Source organism: Elaeis guineensis, chromosome 5, assembly GCF_000442705.2.
Source record: "Elaeis guineensis isolate ETL-2024a chromosome 5, EG11, whole genome shotgun sequence".
Classification (NCBI taxonomy): Eukaryota; Viridiplantae; Streptophyta; class Magnoliopsida; order Arecales; family Arecaceae; genus Elaeis; species Elaeis guineensis.
In genome coordinates, this window is record NC_025997.2 from 123,917,601 (window position 1) to 123,940,861 (window position 23,261).

The 23,261-nt window shown below is 39.6% G+C and overlaps 1 protein-coding gene and 1 pseudogene across 1 annotated transcript; one reads left to right on the forward strand and one right to left on the reverse strand.

Moving 5' to 3' along the window:
• Positions 1–13,164: 13,164 nt before the first annotated feature.
• LOC105045991 (WRKY DNA-binding transcription factor 70) lies at positions 13,165–16,464 on the forward strand. Its single transcript, XM_010924455.3, has 3 exons — positions 13,165–13,594; positions 13,871–13,975; positions 15,759–16,464. Exons 1-3 carry the CDS (start codon positions 13,236–13,238, stop codon positions 16,264–16,266), a joined length of 972 nt encoding a protein of 323 aa, XP_010922757.3. The 5' UTR covers positions 13,165–13,235; the 3' UTR covers positions 16,267–16,464.
• A 2,186-nt stretch (positions 16,465–18,650) lies between these two features.
• Positions 18,651–22,439, reverse strand: LOC105046201 (probable xyloglucan galactosyltransferase GT19; annotated as a pseudogene).
• Positions 22,440–23,261: the final 822 nt, after the last annotated feature.

Sequence of the window (23,261 nt, forward strand, 5' to 3'; positions counted from 1 at the left end):
TTTCTCAGAGTCAGGTCTCTGCATTGCATCCATGTAGGTGATCGGATCCTCATCGTTTTCATCAAGTTCGACAGGATCACCATCCCGGATCAAGAAACCATAGTATCTGTCCGGTTGATGTGGTACTCTACCAGACCGCCTTAAGGGTGCATAATCAATGAGCTCCGAATCTGATCTAATCAAATCCGGTTCAGGTTCAGTAACATGTGTCGGTTTTTTCACCTGTCGAACTTCGTCAAGTTCGACTTTAGAGACAACAGTTCCTTCACTAAGGAACTCCTTTTCTAAAAAGATTGCCTTAAGACTGACAAACACCTTTTGCTCATCAGCAAGGTAGAAATAATATCCTTTGGTCTCTTTTGGGTACCCTATAAAATTACACTTGTCAGACCTAGGTCCAAGCTTGTCTGAAGGTCGTTCGAGCTTTTTCTGGGAGTATGGCATGGGTTACTTCAGCGCCGTAGCGCCTGGTACTCGGGCATTGGCTCGAGGCATTTCCTCTACCCCTTCTTACCCTGAAAAAGCAGGGTCGTAATCCTTTGTATAGACGTTGAGGCGGACGGACACTAAGATGGAATAGACCTGCTAATATGCCTAATGTACCCGCTGCAATATGATGAGAGGCTATTCCTCCCGGAACAAAAGGATCAAAACCATGTCTAACAGGGTCCGATTCCTCCTTTCAGACACACCATTATGCTGTGGTATTCCAGGAGGAGTCCACTGAGAGAGAATCCCATTCTCCCCTAGATACGTCAGAAACTCATTGGAAAGGTATTCACCTCCTCGATCAGATCGAAGAGTTTTAATACACTTCCCAGTTTGTTTTTCTACCTCATTTCGAAATAGTTTGAACATTTCAAATGATTCCGACTTATGCTTCATTAAATAGATATACCCATACCTAGATAGGTCGTCTGTGAAGGTTATAAAGTAGAAAAATCCACCTCTTGCACTTAAGCTCATGGGTCCACATACATCAGAATGTACCAGACCTAAGAGTTCACTGGCTCGCTCATTTTTTCCAGTAAAAGGTGACTTGGTCATCTTCCCAAGAAGACAGGACTCACAGGTTGGAAGTGATTCACAATCACTAACTTCAAGAATTTCTTCTTGAGCCAACCTATTTATCATGTTCTTATTGATATGACCTAGCCTACAGTGCCAAAGGTAGACTTCTGATACATTATCTATTCTAGAGCATTTACCGAATTTTTGAACCACATTAATAGGCTGTGATAGTAAGTAAATTCTATTATTTAATTATCCAACAAATATTGTAACACCATTCAAAATGATATTGTAAATATTTCTTTTTATTAAAAAATCATAACCGTACATGGCCAAAAGGCCTACAGAAATAATATTTAATAAAAAACTTGGACAATAGTGACATTCACTCATAATTACATTACGAGAATTGATTACAAGACTCATGATTCCTAAAGCTAGAACTGGAACTTTGCTTCCATCTCCAACATTCAGGAACCTCTCGTCTTCATCAAATCTCCTACTGACCTGCAGACCCTGCATCGAATTACAAATATGATAAGGGCTTCCGGTATCCAATACCCAGGCAGTAGTATCACAAATCAAAAAGTTGCAAGGAGTTATCATATAATTACCTTGCTTCTTCTTTGGCCTGTTCGGGTCCAGGGAGGCAATGTATTGAGGACAGTTCCTCTTCCAATGCCCGTGCTTCTTGCAAAAGAAGCACTCCGCCTGGCTCTGGTCGTGCTTGCGCTTCTTGGTCTGACCCCGTGCTACTGTCCCAGCATGAGATTGCACCTTCTTATTTTTTTTCTTCTTGTTCTTCTTCCCCTTCCCAAAGGGTTGACGACGAGAAGAAGACCCTCCCACTACATTCACCGACTCCTTATGGAGTTGGTGATCCTTCTCAAAGTTCTGCAGCAACTCCAACAATCCGTGGTAGTTTACTGCAGGCTTTGTCATTCGAAAATGAGTAAGAAATGGGAGGAAGGACTTGGGCAAAGAATTAAGGATCGCATCCTTACCGAGCTGCTCGTGCAGAGGAAAGCCCAATTTGCTTAGGCGCTCAATTATCTCGATCATGTACAGTACATGATCAGTGACTGAGGCCCCATCCCTCATCCGAGCATTGAAAATGGCACAACTAGTTTTGTGCCTTTCAACGTCGTCAGACGTGCCAAAAGAATCGTTCAACATTTGAAGCATCTCCTGTGGCTGGGCGTTCTCAAACCTTCGGCTGAACTCGTCATTCATTGCTGCCAGCATAATACATCGAACGGTGGTGCGGTCATTGAGCCACTTCAAGTAAGTATCTCGGATCGCCTTACTAGCGTTCGGAGCTGGCTCCTCAAGTGTTGGATCCGTTACTACATAAAGGATCCGCTCATGCTCAAGGACGATTTTCAATTTTCGATACCAGCTATCGAAATTGGGTCCCATGAGCTTGTCATTATCTAATAATGACCGGAGCGACAGGGTAGTGGCCATAGCTGCTTAAAGGAAAATAAGACCTCTATTAGTACATAAATTAATACTAAAGACTTGGATTTTAGTCTAAAATTTTTTTCAATATTTTTACGAACTGGTAGCCTCATCCTCCAATTCGAGGAATTACATTAATTCCTTAATGGGTACTAGAATCCATACAGACTACACACGAGCCCAACTTTGGTTGGTCAACCCATGTGCATCTATGGGTAGGTTCTTAACCAGTTGTTTCTCTAAACAACTTCTAGTAATTGATTTTGCCCCAGAACCTAATCAGTAGGCTTTGGCCTCCACTGAAAAGATCTGGTTAGGTCCAACCATTAACATGACTTAATTTAGTGAATCGGACCAATAAATGATCAGGCCCGACTTTGGCCGGCCAACCTAACCACCATCAGAAAGACTCAATCAAATTATCATATTATGAATAATAATTTCATTAGCCAATGAGCACCAGGCCTTTGGGCCTCCAATGATCATTGAACTAATGGACTCATTATCACTCACTTAATGGGAGGCTATGACTTAGTTATCATTATAACTTAATCATTTTAGGGACCTAATAATTTTGAAGATTTTATTAAAGAATAGTAGAGAAGAAATCATCCAGCCAATTTCAATCCTCCCACTGACTTCACCAAGTCAGATTAAAAAAAAAATTAATTAAAGCTGGCATTAGGAGCACCTAAATCAGTCACACTGATTTACCTAATGACATGGGTGAGCTCTAATCACCAAGTGATCTAATCAAAATCTAACTTACCAGATTGGCCAGGTAAGTGAGATCAGTGGTGGGGATTTGCCATTAACTCGTTAATGATCGAATCAATGCGAGTAGCTCCCGCTTAAGAACCACTGGTCAAAACTGTCGAACTTACCTTAGACACCAACCGGTTCATTAGTTTTAATTTTGATCAACTTAGTAAATAGGGCTCCACCGCATAGCCATGAATTAAGTCCATCTTGATCTAGTTAAAGACATGGACCCATTCAACTACAACTATTGAAGTTGAGTCTAGAGTATCCTTGACCTAATCTAATTCAACTTTTGATTAGATTTGACCAATTACTCCATTTAGTCTATTTTTTAAACTAACTTTAGGTCTAACCCAATTATGGACCTAATTCATCTAACCCATTGACCCACAAGTTTATGCAATTGTCTTAGGTCTTAATTCACAATTCTAGACCTACTAGACAACACTTAATTCTTTTAATTAAGTACTTGGACTGATGGATCAGGGTTTGGCATTTCAAAAATAATTTTTAAATTTGAAAGATTTTATTTTTTGTTCACCAAATGTGTTAACTCATTTCACAAACGGGTCAGCACATTTCATAAACAGCAATTCTATTGCTCATTTCATAACAGAAAATAACTCAAAATAAATCATAAATTTTCTTTTAGATCTAATCTAACACATTCATGATAAATTTCTTAATTAAGTCCTTTCGCTCTTCATCGGCATGGGATATAATTGCATCAGCACCCCTACCGCTATAGGAGACCCCATCGAATGGGAAGAGAGGGCCTTTAAACCCTATTTTTCTCCTATGACCGGACGGCCATGGCAACCAACCCAATTAGATTACTTGCTACTTGGATCAAGTATATCTAAATATACCAATTTTAAAATTTAAATTTTGAATTTCAAATTTCAAATTTTAAATTTTAAATTTTAAATTTTAAATTTGAGATTTCAACCAAATTTTAAATTTTGAATTTTCAATCTTTGAATTTTAAATTTTGAATTTCAAATTTCAAATTTCGAATTTCAAATTTTAAATTTCAAATTTGAGATTTCAACCAAATTTTAAATTTCAAATTTTGAATTTTGAATTTCAAATTTCAAATTTCGAATTTCAAATTTCAAATTTCAAATTTGAGATTTCAACCAAATTTCAAATTTTGAATTTCAAATTTGAAACTTCTAACAAATTTTAAATTTCAAATTTCAAATCTTTTTGAATTTTGAATTTTGAATTTTGAATTTCAAATTTAAACTTATAGATTACACCTTAATCTACGCATGCATATGTATATCATATTCTAGAACCATGCTCTGATACCATTTGAAGCGAAAATTTAGTGCAGGGGCAAAATGGTAATTTTAAAACTTTTTCAAAATTACTATTTTACAGCGAAATTATTAATTAATCTCATTAATTAATACTAATTAACCCTACACTAGGATCTAAATATGATACAACAGCATGCATTTAAATTTAAAATTCAAATTTGAATCAGTAAACCTTTTACAGTACTGTGTTCAGAACACATCACCTTTTACGGATAGTTGATCACCGTAATCTGATCACCGTCGGAGAGCTCTGATCGTCATGTCGCAGCCACACAAATGTCTGGCCTCTGCGGATCGTCCACATGAAGCTCCCGTCTGATCAGCTCCTCACGAATGCTAGTTCGTGATTTCATCCTTTTGATGGCAGATGTTGATCGAACTCCTTCGATCGATGTGTGCCAACTTCTCGGATGCTCCAGATCATCTACACAGTTGCTTGAGAGGCTGATGGATCTCTCTCTAAAATTTGATGGACTCACGACACTCGTGGCACACCAATCTCACTTCCCGAACCCTAGGTAGAAACCCTAGGGTACACACCAAAAACCCTGCGCCCAATTTTCTCTCTTTTCTTTCTTTTTCTCTCGAAAGGTTTTGGACCTTCACCTTGTGCAGAAGCCTTCCTCACGGCCCAAAGTTTCTCTCCTAAAATTTCTACGCACGTCCCACCTTTCTCTTCTTTTTAAAACAACGTCGAACGTGTCTTATCCGCGTGAGAAAATAAAGACAAGAGGTTACACATTTGAATTCAAATCAAATTTAAATTCAAACGAAAATCAACTTATCCCTATCCTTTTGAGCGTGAGAAGAGAAGGGGCATGGCTCTTTGTGCGTGGAAAATGTTTCACGAGAAACCTTTTCTCGTGTAAGTAATGTGGCGCACAAAATGGATAAGGATGAAAGGGCAAGTGATAAGTTATCCATTCAAATTCAAACATGATTTGAATTTGAATGGCTAACTAATTATTTTATCCATCCATATGGCACACAAATGAGGGCGTGGGGAAGGGTTTTGTGTGAGAAAAATTTCACGAGAAGTTTCTTCTCGTGAATTCAAATGGGTGCAAGGAAGTTGGGTGTCGCAGGGAATTTAAAACAAGGTGGTTTGATTCAAATTGAGCCAACCTAGTTTAAAATAGGTTAAGCACAATTAGACCAGATTAAATCCAACATAATTAGGCTTAATTAGGCTCAATAAAATCCTAATCAAATCAAAAATTAACTAAATCTAACCCCTGATCAAATCAGGGACTAAACTACCTTAGCGATTAGGTCAACATTTAACCTAATCGGGTCAATCCAAACTGAATCCAATTCAATTAGACTTGATCCAAAAATAATTACTCAATCAAATTGAGTTAATTAGTAATTAAATCACTAATTAAACCTCTCATAAATATTGAGTCCAAATCCGATGGGCAATCAGGCATCAGAGACCATCGATATGAAACCCTGATCAAAGAGTTCAAATTTCAAATTCAAAATTTGAAATTCAAAATTTTGACCCCGGTACCCAAAATGTGTGGAACTCATGATTAGAGAATCCTAATTCTCAATCATAGAGTCCCAGATAGATAAGACCCATAATCAGCCATCAGATCAGAAAGGAACCTCTAATGTGTGTGACCCCGCAGGTTCGAACCTAAACCGGTAGCACAGGAACCAATTCCTGTACTAATCGAAGTGACCATCTAGCAATGGTACCCGACGATCGGATAGGTCGAATAATCACAATCGCAATATTCAGAACCTACGTGAATATGGTTACCGTATAATTCATCCCTTTTGACCCCTGTGTTTAGGACGACTCAGGATTAAACTGTCAACCCTGATGATATCATCCGAATCGTGCTCAACTCAATTAGTCCTGTGACTCCTCACTAGGACTATCCTGGCCAAGGTTTTGCTAAATTGAAACACGACTGTACACAGCTCCTAAACTGGAGTGGTCAATCCCATCTTGACACACGCACCGACAAGTCAAGTACTTGACTACACCCAGCAACCTTCCGTTACTAAATTAGAAATTCAGGTAGTCCAGTGCCTAAGTGCAGTGAGTTGCTTGCAAGTCACCGTGGCGGTCTCAGGTCGGAGGGACATTTATACCCATATCCCATCGGAGCAAATCTTGACAGCAGAAATAGCTCCGGAGTTGGTCACGTTCAGTGCAGATGTACCATTATATCTCACCTGTATGCCATACCAGTGTCTCCACACTCTTTGGTTATGAGGACAACCAACCCATATGGCACATAACGACCTATGCTTGATAAACGTTGTTGTCCTTGGTAACAACGTATCATTTGATCGCGAACATGTTTAAGGACTAAGCGACAAATCCTCCTTTGTCGAGTCTAAATAGTCCTAAGGACTTCACCACAACACAGGAGTTCATTAGAAGATGAAACATTTGTGATGAAAAAATACCAAAATAACTTTTATTTATTTATAATTCATGTACTAATACAAAAAGGAGCACAACCGTCAACAGGCTGACGATTGGCTTTGGGACACTATTCCCAACACTGCTTTCATGCAAAAATATTTCTTGTCGTTTTCTCTTTGAGTTCTTTTAAATTTTTGGTAGTTCTTCCAATGGGTGAGATTCCTGCAGGAGGTGGTTGGTCGGAGGTTCCGGCCAACGACTCTCTGTCGGGCTCGAGAGTTTTTTAATTCTCGGGTCCGATTGTTGGTTGCTTTCAGAAGCGGCATTGCTCTTCGGGGCGATGTCAACTTTTCACTCTTGGTGCCGATGGTGGGGTCAACGATCCATTACCGTATATCCCGCATCCCCATCTCAACTGCACGATCAAGGTAATCTTCGATGGTGGATGAAAATCTGAAGCCCTCCTTTAGCTCTTATATAAGGAGGGTGTGGTCGTCGATCGGGTGAGACCCTCTCTGTTCCCACACGAGTGGGTTAAGCTGTTGATGTGGTTGGCCGAGCAATATGATCGATCAATCATTTTCACAGCTCAACTCGAGTCATATCATCCCCCGAGCTGGAAGGTGGAGTTTGTCGAAGAAGTCGATTCAAGGTGGGCCTATCGATTCTTCAGTGGAGCGAAGGACAGCGATGAAGATTAGTCAGTATTTTTGTTGGTTTCTCTTTTTGTAAAGAAAGATGTAATCGGACTTCGGTCTAATTTTGTAATCTTTCTTTTTTGATAATGAAAGAAGTACTTCTATTCTGAAATGCTCCTCTGTATCGTCGAGTCTGCAATGTCTATTTGTAGAATAATCTCTGAATGTAGATCGTAGATCCGACCATTTCGCAGACTTTGTAGAATCTGCTAGTTGCGTAGTTTCCGACGTACTTAATTAGGATAACGATGGTAAGTCGAATATCCATTACCTGAAGCTTGATCAGATTTATACGTCGTATTGTTTGATAGTCGATGGCAAGCCGAATATCTCTCGACTGGTTATGGCCATGTCGGTATCATTCCAATCCGACCTTGATTTTCTTGGTATTTTATCTTTCTTGGTATTTTGCCTTTCTTAGTTGATTACTAAGTCGGCAAATTAGCCAGCTGCTTCAATAGAGAGCTGACTATGAGGGCAGTGCGGCTTTTGTGGAGAAAGTCTGCGTCACCGGCGCTGGCCTCCAGTTGTAGTCGGTGGGTCGGTTCTGCGAGGGAACCAGAATGTAGTCGGTTTTGAGATAGTCAATCTTCTGACTTTTACAGTGAAAGTCGAAGTATATTCTATGTCGAGATAGTCGATCTTCTGACTTTTACAGTGAAAGTCAAAGTATATTCGGTGTCGAGATAGTCGATCTTTCGATTTTTACAATGAAAATCAAAGTATATTCGATGTCGAGATAGTCGATCCTCTTGCTTTTACAGTGAAAACCTGCATACTTGATGTCACTTTTAAATCACAGTCGGGATGTCGGTTTTTCCAAGAGGACTAAAATATAGTCGACACTAAAGCAATTGATTCTTCGAGTAGTTGCATTCGGAAGGAAGTCGAGTAGAATAAAACATCAGTCATATTTTTATTAGCTAATTATCAAAACAACAACAACATCATCGTGAGGAGTTTGAATTCTCCAAACATCCTCTTCCAGAAAAGTTATTACATTGAGTTGTTGTCATTTTGCCGACTCTTCTTCAGGAGTTATCCTTCAGTTCAGTCATCCAGAGATCATATTGATGACTCCCCGCAGTCGGCTGATTATTTACAGTTTTCTCAGTCAGCTGGAGGTTGAGTCGGTGGATTCCTCCGATATTTTTTGAAGTAACCTCATCGTATCAGGGCCTCTATTTCATTCCTGAGTTGGATGCATTGTTTGGTGTCGTAGCCGTGGTCACGGTGAAACTGACAATACTTCCTTCGATCGTGGTTCCTCATTTTCATCGGTGGAGGGTGCCGTAGATATTTCGTCCTTTTGATCTCCATGAAGATCTACGCACAAGGAGTAGAAAGAGGGGTATAGGAGTCATACCTGTTATACGTCGGCCTTGGACTCTGACGTCGGGGTGAGGCTCACTTATTTGTCGGGGGCCTACTTGATTCGACTGGAGCTCCACTCTTCTTCTACTTCTTTTGATCTTTGCTTTTGGTTTGGCACCGGTCAGAGGCTCCTTCATCTGCGTGCATGTACTTGTATGCGTGCTCCAAGAGTTCAGCATATGTCCGAGGGAGAGTCTTATCTAATGAACACGTGAATCGAGATCCTCTTATATCTCTTTTCATGGTCGATATGGCCATATCTTCATTGAGGTCCTTGACCTCGAGCGTGGCCATGTTGAATCGGGCTATAAAATCCCAAAGTATTTTGGTCCCTCCTTGTTTGATCGAGAAGAGACTATCTGAGATTTGCAGCAGCCTCCGACTGGTGCTGAAGTGGGCCACAAAGGAATGTTCCAGCTGTCCGAAAGAGTGGATGCTTCCCGATTGAAGTTCGGAGTACTAGGCTTGAGCAACTTTTCGAAGAGTGGCCGAAAAACTGATGCACAAGAGGACATCGATTGCCTCCTGAATCGTCATGAGTCTTATAGCTCTCAAGGTGGTTGATCGGATCGGTGGAACCGTTGTATGGCTCCACCTGAGGCATCTTGAACCAAGATGAAATCAGTTGGTCTAAGATGTGTTGGGAAAGAGGTTGTGCGGTGTGGAAGTCATAGTCGTTGGAAGACTTCTGACCGTCCACTTGGAGTTAAGCAAGTCGGCGATTGATTTTCTGAAACTTACGTTCGTAGTCGTTGAATCACCATTGGTGGTGGAAAACTCCAGGAGTTGAACCTCCCGATGAGTTAGAGGGAGAAGTAGATAGTGTTCGCGGTCGCTTTTCCTTCATTGTCCGATCCAACTGAGAAGGAGAGGGGCATCGTGAATGGTGGGTAGCACGTCGAGAGCGCCGTGAGTGCCACTGCTCGTCCCGATGAGAGAGCCGAAATGGCCACTCTGAAAAAAGAGATGGAGATTGCCGTGGATGACGGTGGCTATGCCTGGATGGCACCGAATGCGCCACCGGTTGCTCCACCGGTGACTGTGGTGGCTGGGTCTGCTGCTGTTGGAGGCTTCTGACCGCCTCTGTAAGAATATTCATTTCCTGCACGATCGCAGCAATCTAGACGTCCGTAGTGACCACGGGTCATGGGGAACTGGGCTTTGCTACCAGAGGCAAGGGAGGAGTCTCTTCCCGACGGAAAGTGTGCCTCGCTGATCCGGTTGCTGTTGACCGTTGAGCTATGATTTTCATCATTGCGAGTTGTCTTTTCTCCTACCTGGCGTGCCAATCTGTTGCAGCCAACTCCCTCGTCGTCTGTCGTCAGAAACGAGAACCTGCAAAATAATGTCCACACTGATCGGAGTTGTCTCCGATGGGGACCCTCCGATGCTTAAGTCAGAGAGAAAAATTGGACAACAATATTTTTGAATGAGAAAGGTGGTAGAGCTCAACTCAAAAGTGACTTCCCAATGCTATTGCCTTACCCCCTTTTTATAGAAAAGATAGTTGTAACCATCGAATATGGTCCCACATTTTATGGTGTAGAATCATTGGGCTGTAATCTCGTAGTGGGTTATTAATTTTCACAGATTACGCTGCGATATTTAAGGGATAACCATCCATGATAGTTATGATATGCTGAATGAGTTGGCCGACTATGCGTCGGGGGTTGACCGTTGGTTGAGAACTCTGAAATACCGACGGTCGAGATAGTCCGCTGTCTGTAGTGTCTGAACATCGGCCGCTTGCCGATCTTGAGTCGGTGAGATATGTTTGGTTGGTCGATTGAGAGTAGTATCGGCTTGCTTGATTGATGTTCAGTCGATAGTCACTTTCAGGATCATGTCTATTTGTGGGGCCAGAGTTGGATGTCAGTCGGTCTGCGCTGGAGATCAGTCAGTTTATGGAGGTCAATCGGTTTATCCTAATAGAAGGAGCTAAAAATGTACATACAGATCCAATCTTTTGTAGATAAAAGATTTATCTGAGAATCTATATTTTTTTAGATAAATATTTTCAGACAATATTTAGATAGAAAAATAATTTATCTATATTCTTTTACACATAGAAATGTAACTTTAAAATTTGTTACCCATGTTCTTTTATATTACTATTTTTCTGGATAAGTTAGTAAAATTTATCCAGATTTTCGATGATATTCCTTATGCTTTTTAGATTTGACTAAGTTATTAGGTATTGAATGATGAAAATATTGAAAATAAGGATGGATATTTTAGGTATAGTATTAAATATTTATTTTACTGACTGATGAAAAAATGATTTAACCATCTTCTGGATAGATAAATTTTTTTTTTATTTTATGGATAAATATTGTCCATGGTAAAGTAATTTACTTATCTTGAAAAGTACAAGAACATAGGTAAATTGATCAATAAAAAAATTGATCAATTTTTCTATGATATTTACCTATAAAAGAACGACCCTGATAATATCCCTTGACTCGCAAACAAGAGGTTCAAGGTTTGTGTCTCGAAGTGCTATTATCTCAAAAGTTTCATCCCAAATAATTACATTATGTGAAACTATCCCAATAGTTATATGTAGGTGGGACTTCCCAATGGAACTCCTTCCTATTTCTCGAGGAGAAAAAAAAAATGCTCATTTAAGTCGCATATATTTTAACTATAAATATTTTATGAGCAATTCTTTGTGCACCGCACGCGGCGTAAAAAACTACGCATCACGTACGGTGATTAGATCACGCGCGGGATTGAAGAGATGGTGATGGAAAAAAAAAAAGATCGAGCCTCATGCGTGATTCAATCACCGCACATGGAGCACGAATTTCTGCACTGCACACGATGCACAAAAATTTTTACATATTTTATTCATCATATTCATCCTATTAGCATCAAATACAACCTCTTAGAAAAGTCAAATTTACGAGAATCATCAACTTACTTATGCACCATGGACTCTCTATTCATGATATCCAAATGAATCACTTTCATCACAGTCCTTAGAATCCAAGAAGCAAAAATTAAAAAGAAAAAAGAATTATAAGGTAAGAACTAAATGTTCAACCTTGATCGTCTCACTGTCATTTTTGTCTTGGTACTACATTTAGAAACGTACCATTAAATGGCAATTCTGTAAGATGGCAACATAGAACGGAAATTTGACAGCTTTCCCCCATTATACATCGAATGTGTGTGGCACCTTTCATAAGTCGTGACTTGTGAGTTCTGTGACATGACAGCAATGGGTGGTGGTTGTCCTCAAAGAAACATGATTCTGAGCAATGACCACATTGATGCAAAATTAGAAGATCATGGCTTATCAAATTCCCATTTGATGCTACAACAATATTCAAGCAAATCGCCCCACCTACATATATAGTTTGGAATCAATAATTGAAAAATTCTATAGCTGGGTAACCCAAACAATGCAATTCTCCATCTAAATACTATCATCTAATAATGTTTGTAGTATAAATTAGAAGTTGTTTTTTGAGAAAATATTGGTCCAAAGTAGTTAACTAATCACCATGTTGACTTATTCAATTAGCATCTTAATCTAGAAGGAACAGTCTCGTGGCCTGTATTATTGTGTTAAGATGAGTTCTTATGCGTGTGATGATGTCCCTCTTGCATCAGTAGTTTGACTTGGCGCTTTCACTAATTTTTAGCGTAGACCATTGAATTACCTAAATTGCCCTCCACCGATTAACGTCTCACACCAGGGCCATCAGATCACTCATCGTCCATCAAACCATAAGCTTGATTGATCGGGCATCAAGATTCGAACCATGAACTCTGACAACACTGTTAGTAACAGACCACCAAAAAAAAAAAAAAAGAAAAGCCATCTCTCCCCATGGAAGCCGCCATCGAAACGGCCCAACTCCCCTCGCCGTTAACGGAAAAACCAGACAAAAATTCGAAAAATAATCCCCAGACGCTACAAGTTACCCATAAAAAATATAAAAAAAATTAGGAGCGCTGCCACTTGGCAGCGAAATTGCCGGAGTAGCCGCTAGATGCGATGACGTCGTTAGGATACGTCATCCAAATGACGCCATAACCTCTCTGTCGTTTTCGGGGTTCGCTCTTTCCATGTGGCTTCCTTATCTCTCTGGGTCCCCTCCTTGTACAGTAAATCCTTCCCCTGATAAAACCAGAACAGGCTCTCCCCTTCTGGCCCTCACAACCCCTGGCCACTTCTTTATTTTGGTGAAAACAAAGAAGATCTTAGGAATGGTGGGAAGAGGAAAGAGTGTTAGTATAGGATCCTTGGAGCAAGAGAATTCTTCCTTGATGGATCCAAAGACGGCGACCCGAGTGCTGATCAAAGGGAAAGAATCGGCGATCAAGCTGCAGAGTCTGCTGCAGGAGTCTTCCCCGTCGGAGGATCATGGAAAGAATTCGATGATCGGGTTCTTCATTGAAGAAATTTTGGGCTCCTTCGATGGAGCACTCGCTACTTTGGACTCTGTTGGGGCACCAGAGACCCATTTGGATCAGGCGAGTACTCCTTGCTCTGATGAGCAAGGAAGAGATGATTCCAGTAAGAAAAGGAAGGTTGCATCTGTTCGAAGAAATGGTTATAGGAGAAGGTAATAATCTTTTTTCTTCTTCATTTATCACTTATTTTTTGCACTCATATACTTATCTTTTTGGGATGAGTCCGATATTTAATGTTGGGCCTTTTTGGATTTTAGTAGGAATATCATCTTTTATTTTGGCGATAGCACCTTCCCATCGTTATTATTTATTTGCGTTTTAATTCCCTTTAGTTTTAAGTAAACAATTGGTGAAGTTATATGGAATTTTTTGATTACTGTATGAGGCCCTTATGTGCGTACTTAATTTATTGATATTTTGGCTTGCAGGGCTCATCCGTATTCGTGCAGAAGGGTCTCATCGAAGACGATGGATGATGGTTATACGTGGAGAAAGTATGGACAGAAAGATATCTTTAGTTCTAAGCATCCAAGGTACTCCCTTTTCCATTGTTCCTTTATCTCAATCATCTCAGATTCAAGATAAATCTTTGTTTATCAGCTTGTTTGCAAGGTTTTTCAGCTACAAATTTAGGTCAGAAGCAGGTTGGGTGCAACCCCTGATCCAAGACAAAGTTTGATTTGCAGCATATGGATTTTTTTCTTTTTTGGTGAAGATGGATTTATTATACCAATCTTCTGTTAATACATCCAGGAGAATCCAAAATTAGAATATCTAACCATCAGAAGTGATATCTGACATACCAATCCACAAGATAGCCTTTGTATGATTACTCACATATGTTGCCATCCAATCTATAGTACTATTAGCTTTTGTATAGATAAGTGGCATCTCATAAGCCAGTAAATTAATCTTTATTCTCCAACAATCGTGTGTCAGAGGATAGAATCAATGTTTTTTTATGTTAAAGACCTAGTTCGCCACCCTTACTTTTTTCTTTTTGCTAATTATGGTGGCAAGAATCTTTATTTCTCTTTTTAACATGCTCAATTCCAACTACAGTTGTCATCCAACTAAACAGTGCTAATTATACCTTTTTAACTATTTTTTCCACCTAAACCACTTGCTTGTCGATGACCATATCGACAACTTGCTAGCATGGAATTAGCACCTCTCTATTATAGTCAATTGTGCTACTTTCCCTACTGCTTCTTGCTTCTTTTCTTTCTCTAAGTTCCTTGGATGGTGGATATATCTTGATTGGATTTGATCCAAAGCACTTTCCCCACGTCATTACTCGCTCTTCCTTATATGTAAACACGACTAAGATTATAGATACTTTCTATATCATGACAAGATCTGCTAGCTATGGTGGCCCCTGAATGTTTCTCCTGAATAGCCTACTCAATTTATTCTAGGTAAAGTGAAACTTGGAAAGCAACACATGTGGTGCCAATCGACCTAGAGGTGGACGACCAGAACCACTCCTATATGGCTATAATTCATGTGCAACAGAAGCCATCCTTTACTATTAATTTATCTTGTGCCTTAAAAGCAATTAGCCCAGAGGTATGTTGCTAATTGGTGGGGTGGATGCAGTTGTTGAACATCCAAGTAGTATCTTGGGGAGTTGGGCATCACCAGGTTTCATTTAGAGAAGGAAAAATAGACAGGCCTCCAAGCCGAAAACAAATTATTTAACTTGATTTTATGAGACTATAGGAGGTGTGGGGCATGGGGGCACCTAATTTGTGATGACTCACTACCTGAATCGGTGACATAGTTAGATGATCCTTTTCCCTCAAAGACCGAATCTCGAGGACCAACATGGAAATTTCTTGTACATGAATCTTCATATCCTATCATTTATTTGTGCTTTGTTTTCTCTCATTTGAAATTTTATATGAGAAATTTGTTATGTAAGACTACATTTGGATAAGAAATAGCTACCTATCCCTTGAATAAATTTAACAATTGCTATTTACCCCCTAGACACCTAACCAAGAAATAACTTTATCTGTTATTTGGTTGGTGTAGTTAAATACCCCCTTTTTTTAATTTGTTGACCAATTAAGTTCATTCACCACTTTTTGAGTGATGCTTGGCTGGTTAGCTGGATAATTTTATGTCTGCATCCAAAATTAGGCTAAATGTACTAGCAGTGGCTTCCAGACCCCCATCCCTCTATTGGATAAGTTTTCTGCTAAAAAAAGATATTGAAAATTTATGAATCTGACTAACCCAAATCATATGTTGAACTTGATAAAATGTATGATTATCAGAGGAACTGAATCCAAATTGATTGAATTCTTGCAGGAGCTACTTTAGATGCACTCACAAATATGACCAAAACTGTCAAGCCACAAGACAAGTCCAGAGATCAGAGGATGATTTCTCCACGTATGTGATTACTTACATGGGAGAGCACACATGCAGTGATCCAACCAAGCCCCCTCATCTGCATCCACCCTCCCATCAGAGACCAACCTTTATCATTAGCTTTGGATCGGAAACTGCTGCAGATACTCAACAAGAGCCCCTCTCAAACTCTCTCCACTCCTCAATACTAAAGCAAGAGAGTGATGAGGAGGTGCTAAGTGACCCCAGTCCAGGAAGCTCGGCTTCAGAATTTTTCATGTTGCCAGACCTCGACATATTTGAACAGTCTGCACCCATGGCACAATACATGCAAACCGCATTGGATCGATGTGATGTTATGTCCGATGTGCATTCTCCTAATAGTTGTTTAGACATGGAATTCGGGATCCACTTCGATGTTGATGATGTGTTTAGTCTTGATCAAGACAGGCTTTTCCAGGATTAAAAGGTTTTCAATGTACTTCAGTACTTCAAAAGGTCTTGCTAGCTTTGAGAACTTTTTCCTTTTCTTGAAGGGGTAAAATTAGCTAAGGAACTTTTCTTCACTGGTGAGGAATATGAACTAGCTCTGATGTAATTATATTGTATAATACGTTTCTGTGTTTTTCACTGATAAAAGGAACATGATCAAGCTTTCACATAACTTCATATTCTCTGCTTCACTGTCAAAACATTAGTTTTGTTTTATCAACTAAAGTCTCCTAGTTAATTTGATATTGGAGGAATTTGGTGCCCCATTACGGCACACTCATTATCTTCTTACCAATGTGTGTGACATTTAGCCAAACATAGTCCATGATTAGAAGATTGGGCATAACAATGGATGATGGCATCATGTCATTACTGTGTTCTACAGTACTAAATCAATTTGAAGGTCACAAGGATGCGTCCCCACCTTCGGCCATGCTTGTCAGCTATCTCCTAAACTTTATTCCCAACAGTAAAAGGAGGACAAAAGAAAAGAAAGAAAGGAGTGGAGGGGAACGTTTTGGGTTAATCATCACTTAAATTAGGCTGTGCTGTATTTTTCACATACAAGAATGATGGATTTGCTTTCGTGACGTTGACCATCGCACCCTACACAGTCTTAAATCACTCCAAACTTCCTAATCCATTCATTTGCATAGATCTTGAAATGACTATTGCGCGATCCAATGGTGGATTCGTGCAAGGGAATTAAATCCTTCTTTTTTTTTTTTTTCAACGAGTGGGGCCCAAATGGGTTCAAAATATTGTCTTCGCTATGGCAATGGGGTTGGATTCTTATAGTTCTGCTGCTCTTACACTAGCAGTGGAATAGCCTCAGACACCACCATCGCTGGGGCTCTAAATTACATTATATGTGGCATGGAATTAGCCCACAGGTAGTGGCGCGTCATACTGCCATTAAACTAAGATGACATAGCCGATAATTGCATAGATTGACTGTATGAAAGTGGATGACACGATTTTTTTTTTTTTTTTAAGCAATTAAACACTTCGTTCGAATGATGTTGATATGTCCATCAAATGATCTGTGTATCTTAAAACATGAATAGATTTAAATTTGCTATATTATGATGACCGTATCATACAAAAATATGTTATCAAAATCACTCATTTAATTTATGCCGCTTTTAACATTTAAATCGGGAATAAACATGACTTTTCATTTATATTTTTTGATATTGCAAATCATCTTTCATAATTTACATTATCAATTTGATTAGTCTGTCATTTATTTTCAATTTTAACTTTTTATATTACATGTTGCTAAATTGAGAAAGCATCCTCTCCAATGAAAATTCTGAATGGTTTAGAGTAGGTCACCAGAAGGACAACAATAAAATTAAAGATGAAACAAAGCAAAAGATGGTCGAAAAAACATTGTGTAAACATCAGTTTTCCTAGTGATGCGTATGCATGATTCAAACCCCATCCTTTGGTCTAAGATTTTGATAAGTTAAGGTGGCATCACCCGACAAAGAAATCTAAATGACCTAGATTAGATTGATAGCAAGATGATGATAATGGCATTGAAAAAGAATCAAAACAAAAGATAGTCAAAGATTGTGCATATTATTTTCCCTCCACATGCATATCCAAGCGTCGGATCCATGGACGGTGACCCAAAGAGGGGGTGCAGAGCGTGGGGCACAATATGAGCCGGTGTCCACCTCACAGATATCACCTCAACCTGCGAATTAATAATGCAGTCAAATTTCCAAGGGATGGTGAGACAAATTAGGTAAGCTTGGACCCGGTCAAGTCAAGAACATAGGAAGAGTTCTCCGTTTCACACCAGACTAGATTCTTTTTGATAGGATATGAGTAAACATCTCATCTTGGAAAAAGCTTTGTTGAACCACTTCATTTCCCACTTGCTGCGTCTTTGGTCGCAAAGCATGTGAAGCCTTGACTGAGCTCCATGCACACTTTATGCATTGGACCGATCCTCGAGTGTCTTTTTTGAGTGAATATGGAGGACATCAATCCTCGAGTGCCACAAAAATGAAGGGAAAAGGAAGCTAGGAAATCATGTTGTTTTTTGTTTGGCTGGAGATGATCTGACATACATAGGAACATAAATTATATATATATATCAGATTATCATGTTTGATATAAAAAGAAGATAAAAGAGATGATAAAATAAAGAAAAAAATTTATTTTTGTACAATAAAATTTAGGGGCACTAGCAATCGAGTGATCCAAGTTTCATATTTGTCAATTTGATCAATAATATAATAAGATTGATCCAAATAAAAATGATTAAATACAGCTTAACATCGTTTGTCCATGACCGTCACATGACTACACGCGACCCATTAAAGCCAATCCAAACCATCCATCCTACCACCGCTCACCAGCGTTCTCATCGTAGATGAGTGGATTCGGATCCCCCTCTTCTAGCACCCACACCTGACAGCAAACTCTCCTGAGCACCCCATCGATGGCTAGATCTATGGCATCCTTCCTCGCCTGGAGCCCTGCCGAGCTACTGTGCCGCCAGTACATCATCCTAGGCGCCAGCTCCGACATGTTCTTCCGCATCCACTGCACCTCCACTAGCGGTATCGCCACCAATATACCAATGATCTGGACCCCATTGAAGACAACCTCCTCCTTCAGAATAAACATCGAGAACTCGAACTGGTCCTTTGGGAGGTGCCACTCATATTGGGCCCACACCCCGATCTCCTTGAAGAACATCGAGATGCAACTGGCTAGGATCCCATCGAAGGTGGACCTTTGGGTCGATGTGTCGCTTGGTGACTAGAGGCAGAAGCTGGACCGAAGCAACAGCTGCACAAATCGGATGAGGTCGTAGGAGCATGCCCCCTCGGAGCCATCGATCGCCTTGTAGATGTTTGTCTGATACTCGCACTCGACCTAGATGTTGCAGCGAATGTTGGGGCTGCCTTCACCGCCATCGTTGGCGAAGAGCATGAGGTTGGTGCAGCGGGTTCGATGGGCATGGACGAGCCAGGCATTGAGACGAGCGAGGGTGGTCGGGTAGAAGGATGTGGGGTGGGGGACGGCACACTCCTACCAGGGCCAAAGGTAGGCCTTGAGGGAGACAACGGTGTCGTTCAATAAGTTGGGGAGGTGGAGGAAGGAGGTGCCCCAAAGAGGGGTTGGGGTCGGCGTCAGGGTCCTGGGAGATGTCCCAGGCAGGGCGGGCAAGGATGAGGAAGTAGTTGTGACCATGGCGCTGGCCCCGGATGGCAGGACGATCACGGCGGAGGAAGTCAATGAGGTCGCGGTTGTGGAGGGCATTGGAGTTGAAGAGGGGCAGCTGATAGAGGAGGGGAGGGCATCGAGGGTGGCATACTAGGGGAGGAAGATGGCGTCGGCAAGGGCTTGGTCAGAGCTGAGTATTATCAAAATCAGAGGCCATGTATGATTGTTTAGTGGGACATATACATGCGGTCATGTGACAGTCATGGGCAAATGGCATTGAGCTCTGTCTATCTATTTTTCTGATTTTGATCAATTTTGCTATATTATTGACTAAATTGGTAAATATAAAATTTGAATCACTCGATTGCTAGTACTCCTAAATTTTATTGTACAAAAATATTTTTTTCTAAAATAAATGATAGGTCACATATAGGGGTGGCAAAAATCGATCCGATCCGTCAATCCAACCCGCATTCGACTAGCCTTAAACATGTTTGGATTTGCATTAAACAGATTTGGATGTAAACGGGTTAACTTGTTAACCCGTTTAATAATCAGATTAAGTTTAGGTTTCAAACAGCTGATCCGTTTAACCCGTTTAATAAATAGGTTGGGTCGGATTGGATCGGATTGTAATATAAATCCGTTTAACCTGTGACGACTGGAGACATTTAACTCTTTAAGGGCTTTAGGGGTTCGATCGATGAGTTTTTGTCGGTTCCATTGTTCGCCACTTCGATCCTCCTTCTATCGACACTCTAGGATTTTCCATCCCATCTCATTCTCGACACCCCTCTCAATTGAGGACCCCATCTGTTTCCCCACTATCTTCCCCACCACCACCGTCGGAAATAGGTGGCTGTCTGCTACCAGCTCCTCCCCGTTTGCGGTCGTGTTGGCCAATATTATCCCTGCACCTCCTGCCACCCTCACCACCTCCCCCTTCTCTACGTGTAAGGCTTTAGGGACATTTTTCTCTTTATTTCACTTCCAGGTGAGAGCATCTTATTTCGATTTTCATTCGGATCTGCATTTTTTCTTACAAATATGATGTTTTTATTTGATTTTTCAACTATTTTTTTGAAATTTTATTCAGTAAATTATTTTCTACTTAAGAATCTTATGTTTTTATGATTTTTGATGGGCTTTTTGGGGTTTTGTTCAATAAATGCATGGATGTGGATGATACTACTGATTTCTTGATGTCATAGGAACTTTGCTGTGTTAGATTTGATGAGGTTGGTTGTAGCTTTGTTAATGATCAGTTTAGAGTTGTTTTTTGGTCTTGGTTGCTAGATCTGTTGGTTTTTAAGAACTACTACGATCGATTTGATTTTTTTGGTTAGAAATGGGCGGATCTGGTCGGTAGCTATTGATGGATGCTTCCACCTCCTCCGATGCTAATTGCTCTAATAGCTCTCATTGCTGTAGCTTTAAAAACTCAATTATTTATTATTTTGTATTCTTTTGATTTCTATTTTTTATGTAAAATATCAAAATGTGCAATATGGCCTATGTGCATGTTGGAAAAATTGTCCGATCAGGGTCGGATCGTCAAGGTGCATCTGAAAAATTTTTTGTTCTAAATTTTGTAAACTTTATAAAATTATACCTTGTATGTAGCGGTTCAATAAAGAAGGGATCAAGAATCTCAAGATTTTTTGAATCTAATGCCTTGCAAGGTCTGAATGCACAGACCCTCTACTTCGCATGCACACCAGACTTCGTAAGAAAGCGGGATGATCTTTTTGCACCAATCTTTCAAAAGGGATGAAGGGGAGAGGTTGAGATCTGATCTCACACTAGGGGAGTGCCTTCGATGGGCTTCTTCATGCCAAGAAATCAGCACTTAGGAGAACCCACTCCAAGAAAGAAAAGGATGCCTCCTTTTGTCGCACATCCACTTTCTATCTCACGGTGATCTTGTTTCTTTTTATCACACAAAAGTTTTCACTCACCCACCGATTAGTTGGGTCCCTCCTTTAAATAGATATGGTGCCCAAATTTGATCAAAAGACTCAAGGGGTTAGGACTCCTAATCCAAGTAGGAAGTCCACATGAGAAAGGATGCCAACCTTTGCGCATGCACAAACTCTTCACACGCACATATCTGATATGGAGTAGAAAAATTCAGCACCTCTCTTCCTTTTGGTCGGCTACTACAAGAGAGACTCTCTGGTATTTGAAACTTTTTGGTTCTAAACCAAATCACTTCATATTTGACTCAATTTAGATCCGATTCGAATCTGATTCGAACCAGATTCGAAGAGCATGTCAATCCTAATCTAATTAAGATTCTGGTCCAAGTCTAAGTTAGATTTTTTAGCCCATTCAAGCTTAATTAAATCAAATCTAATCTGAAATTAATTAACACTTAAATTCAATCTCTCATAAATCTTTTGGATCATAGATCAGATCATTATCATCTTCGAAATTAAACATATACCTTATGTCCAGTGCTAGCTAGATATAGACAACTATTTAATCCCGTATGACCTCTAACTTAATTCTCAATTAAGTTAATCTATTTATTCAATCAAGTTATGTACTTTTAAATTGAACACACAGATATTAAGTTAATTATTTCTTACTTTGTCTGACTTTATGCATGACTCCATACGTTCGAACACTAAGGATGCACTTGGTTAGTCATTAAAAAAATATTTTTTTTACTTTTTAATTTTTAAAAAGCAAAAATCAAAAAGCAATATTTGGTAACATCATGAAAAGTAAAAAATTAAAATTAAAATAATCAAAATAATTACTTTATATGCAAAGCAAAAAATTTTTGCTTTTCAAAACTTGCTTTTTTATTTTTTTTTGCTTCCCCACATCTAAAATGCCAAACTGAAAAGTAAAGATCCCAAACCCTTCTTCCTCGTCGAGCTCTTCACCTCTCCACCCCCTTCTCCCTTCCTTCTCAAACTTTTCTTCCTCGTCAAACTCTTTACTTGCCATTCCCAAACATTACTTTTTACTTTATAGCAACGTAGTTACCAAACATACTTTTTATTTTTTTGCTTTTACTCAATAGTAAAAATAAAAAAAAATAAAAAATATTTTTAAAAAATCAAAAATAAAAAAATATAACCAAATATATCCTAAGTCGGTAGCATAGAAACTAATTTCTATACTAATCGAAGTTACCATCTACCAATGGTTCCCGACGTCTGAATAGAGTGAATGTTTGTAAGATAACATTCAAGAACCATGGAACATGGTTACCACATAATTCATCTCTTTGACCCTGAATGCTTAGGACGATCTAGAATTTAGCTGTCAATCTTAGATTAGTCATCTACATTATATTTCAATATTTTTTAAATCTCATAACCTCAATATGGATTATCTCGATCGAGATTTTATTCAATTGAAATATAGTGATGCATCAACTCCTGAAATTCGAAGAGATCAATCCTATCTTGATCTGTACACAGACTTCGCAAGTACTTGACTGTATCCAGTAATTTTTCATCACTATTTTAGAAATACAGGTAGTCCGACATCAAAACACAATGAGTTACTGCAAGTCATCGTGGTGATCTCAGATCGAAGTGACACTTATATCTATATTCTTCACGAGCTGCTCTTGACAGTAGAGCGCTCAGCAAGTGAGTCATTTATTCAGTGATGATATATTCCTACATCTCATCTATATGCCATACCAGTATCTTCATACTCTTTAGTTACGAGGACAACCAACTTATATGGCACACAACGACCTATACTCGATAAATATTATCATCCTTTAATAATGTATCATTTGATCGCAAACATGAT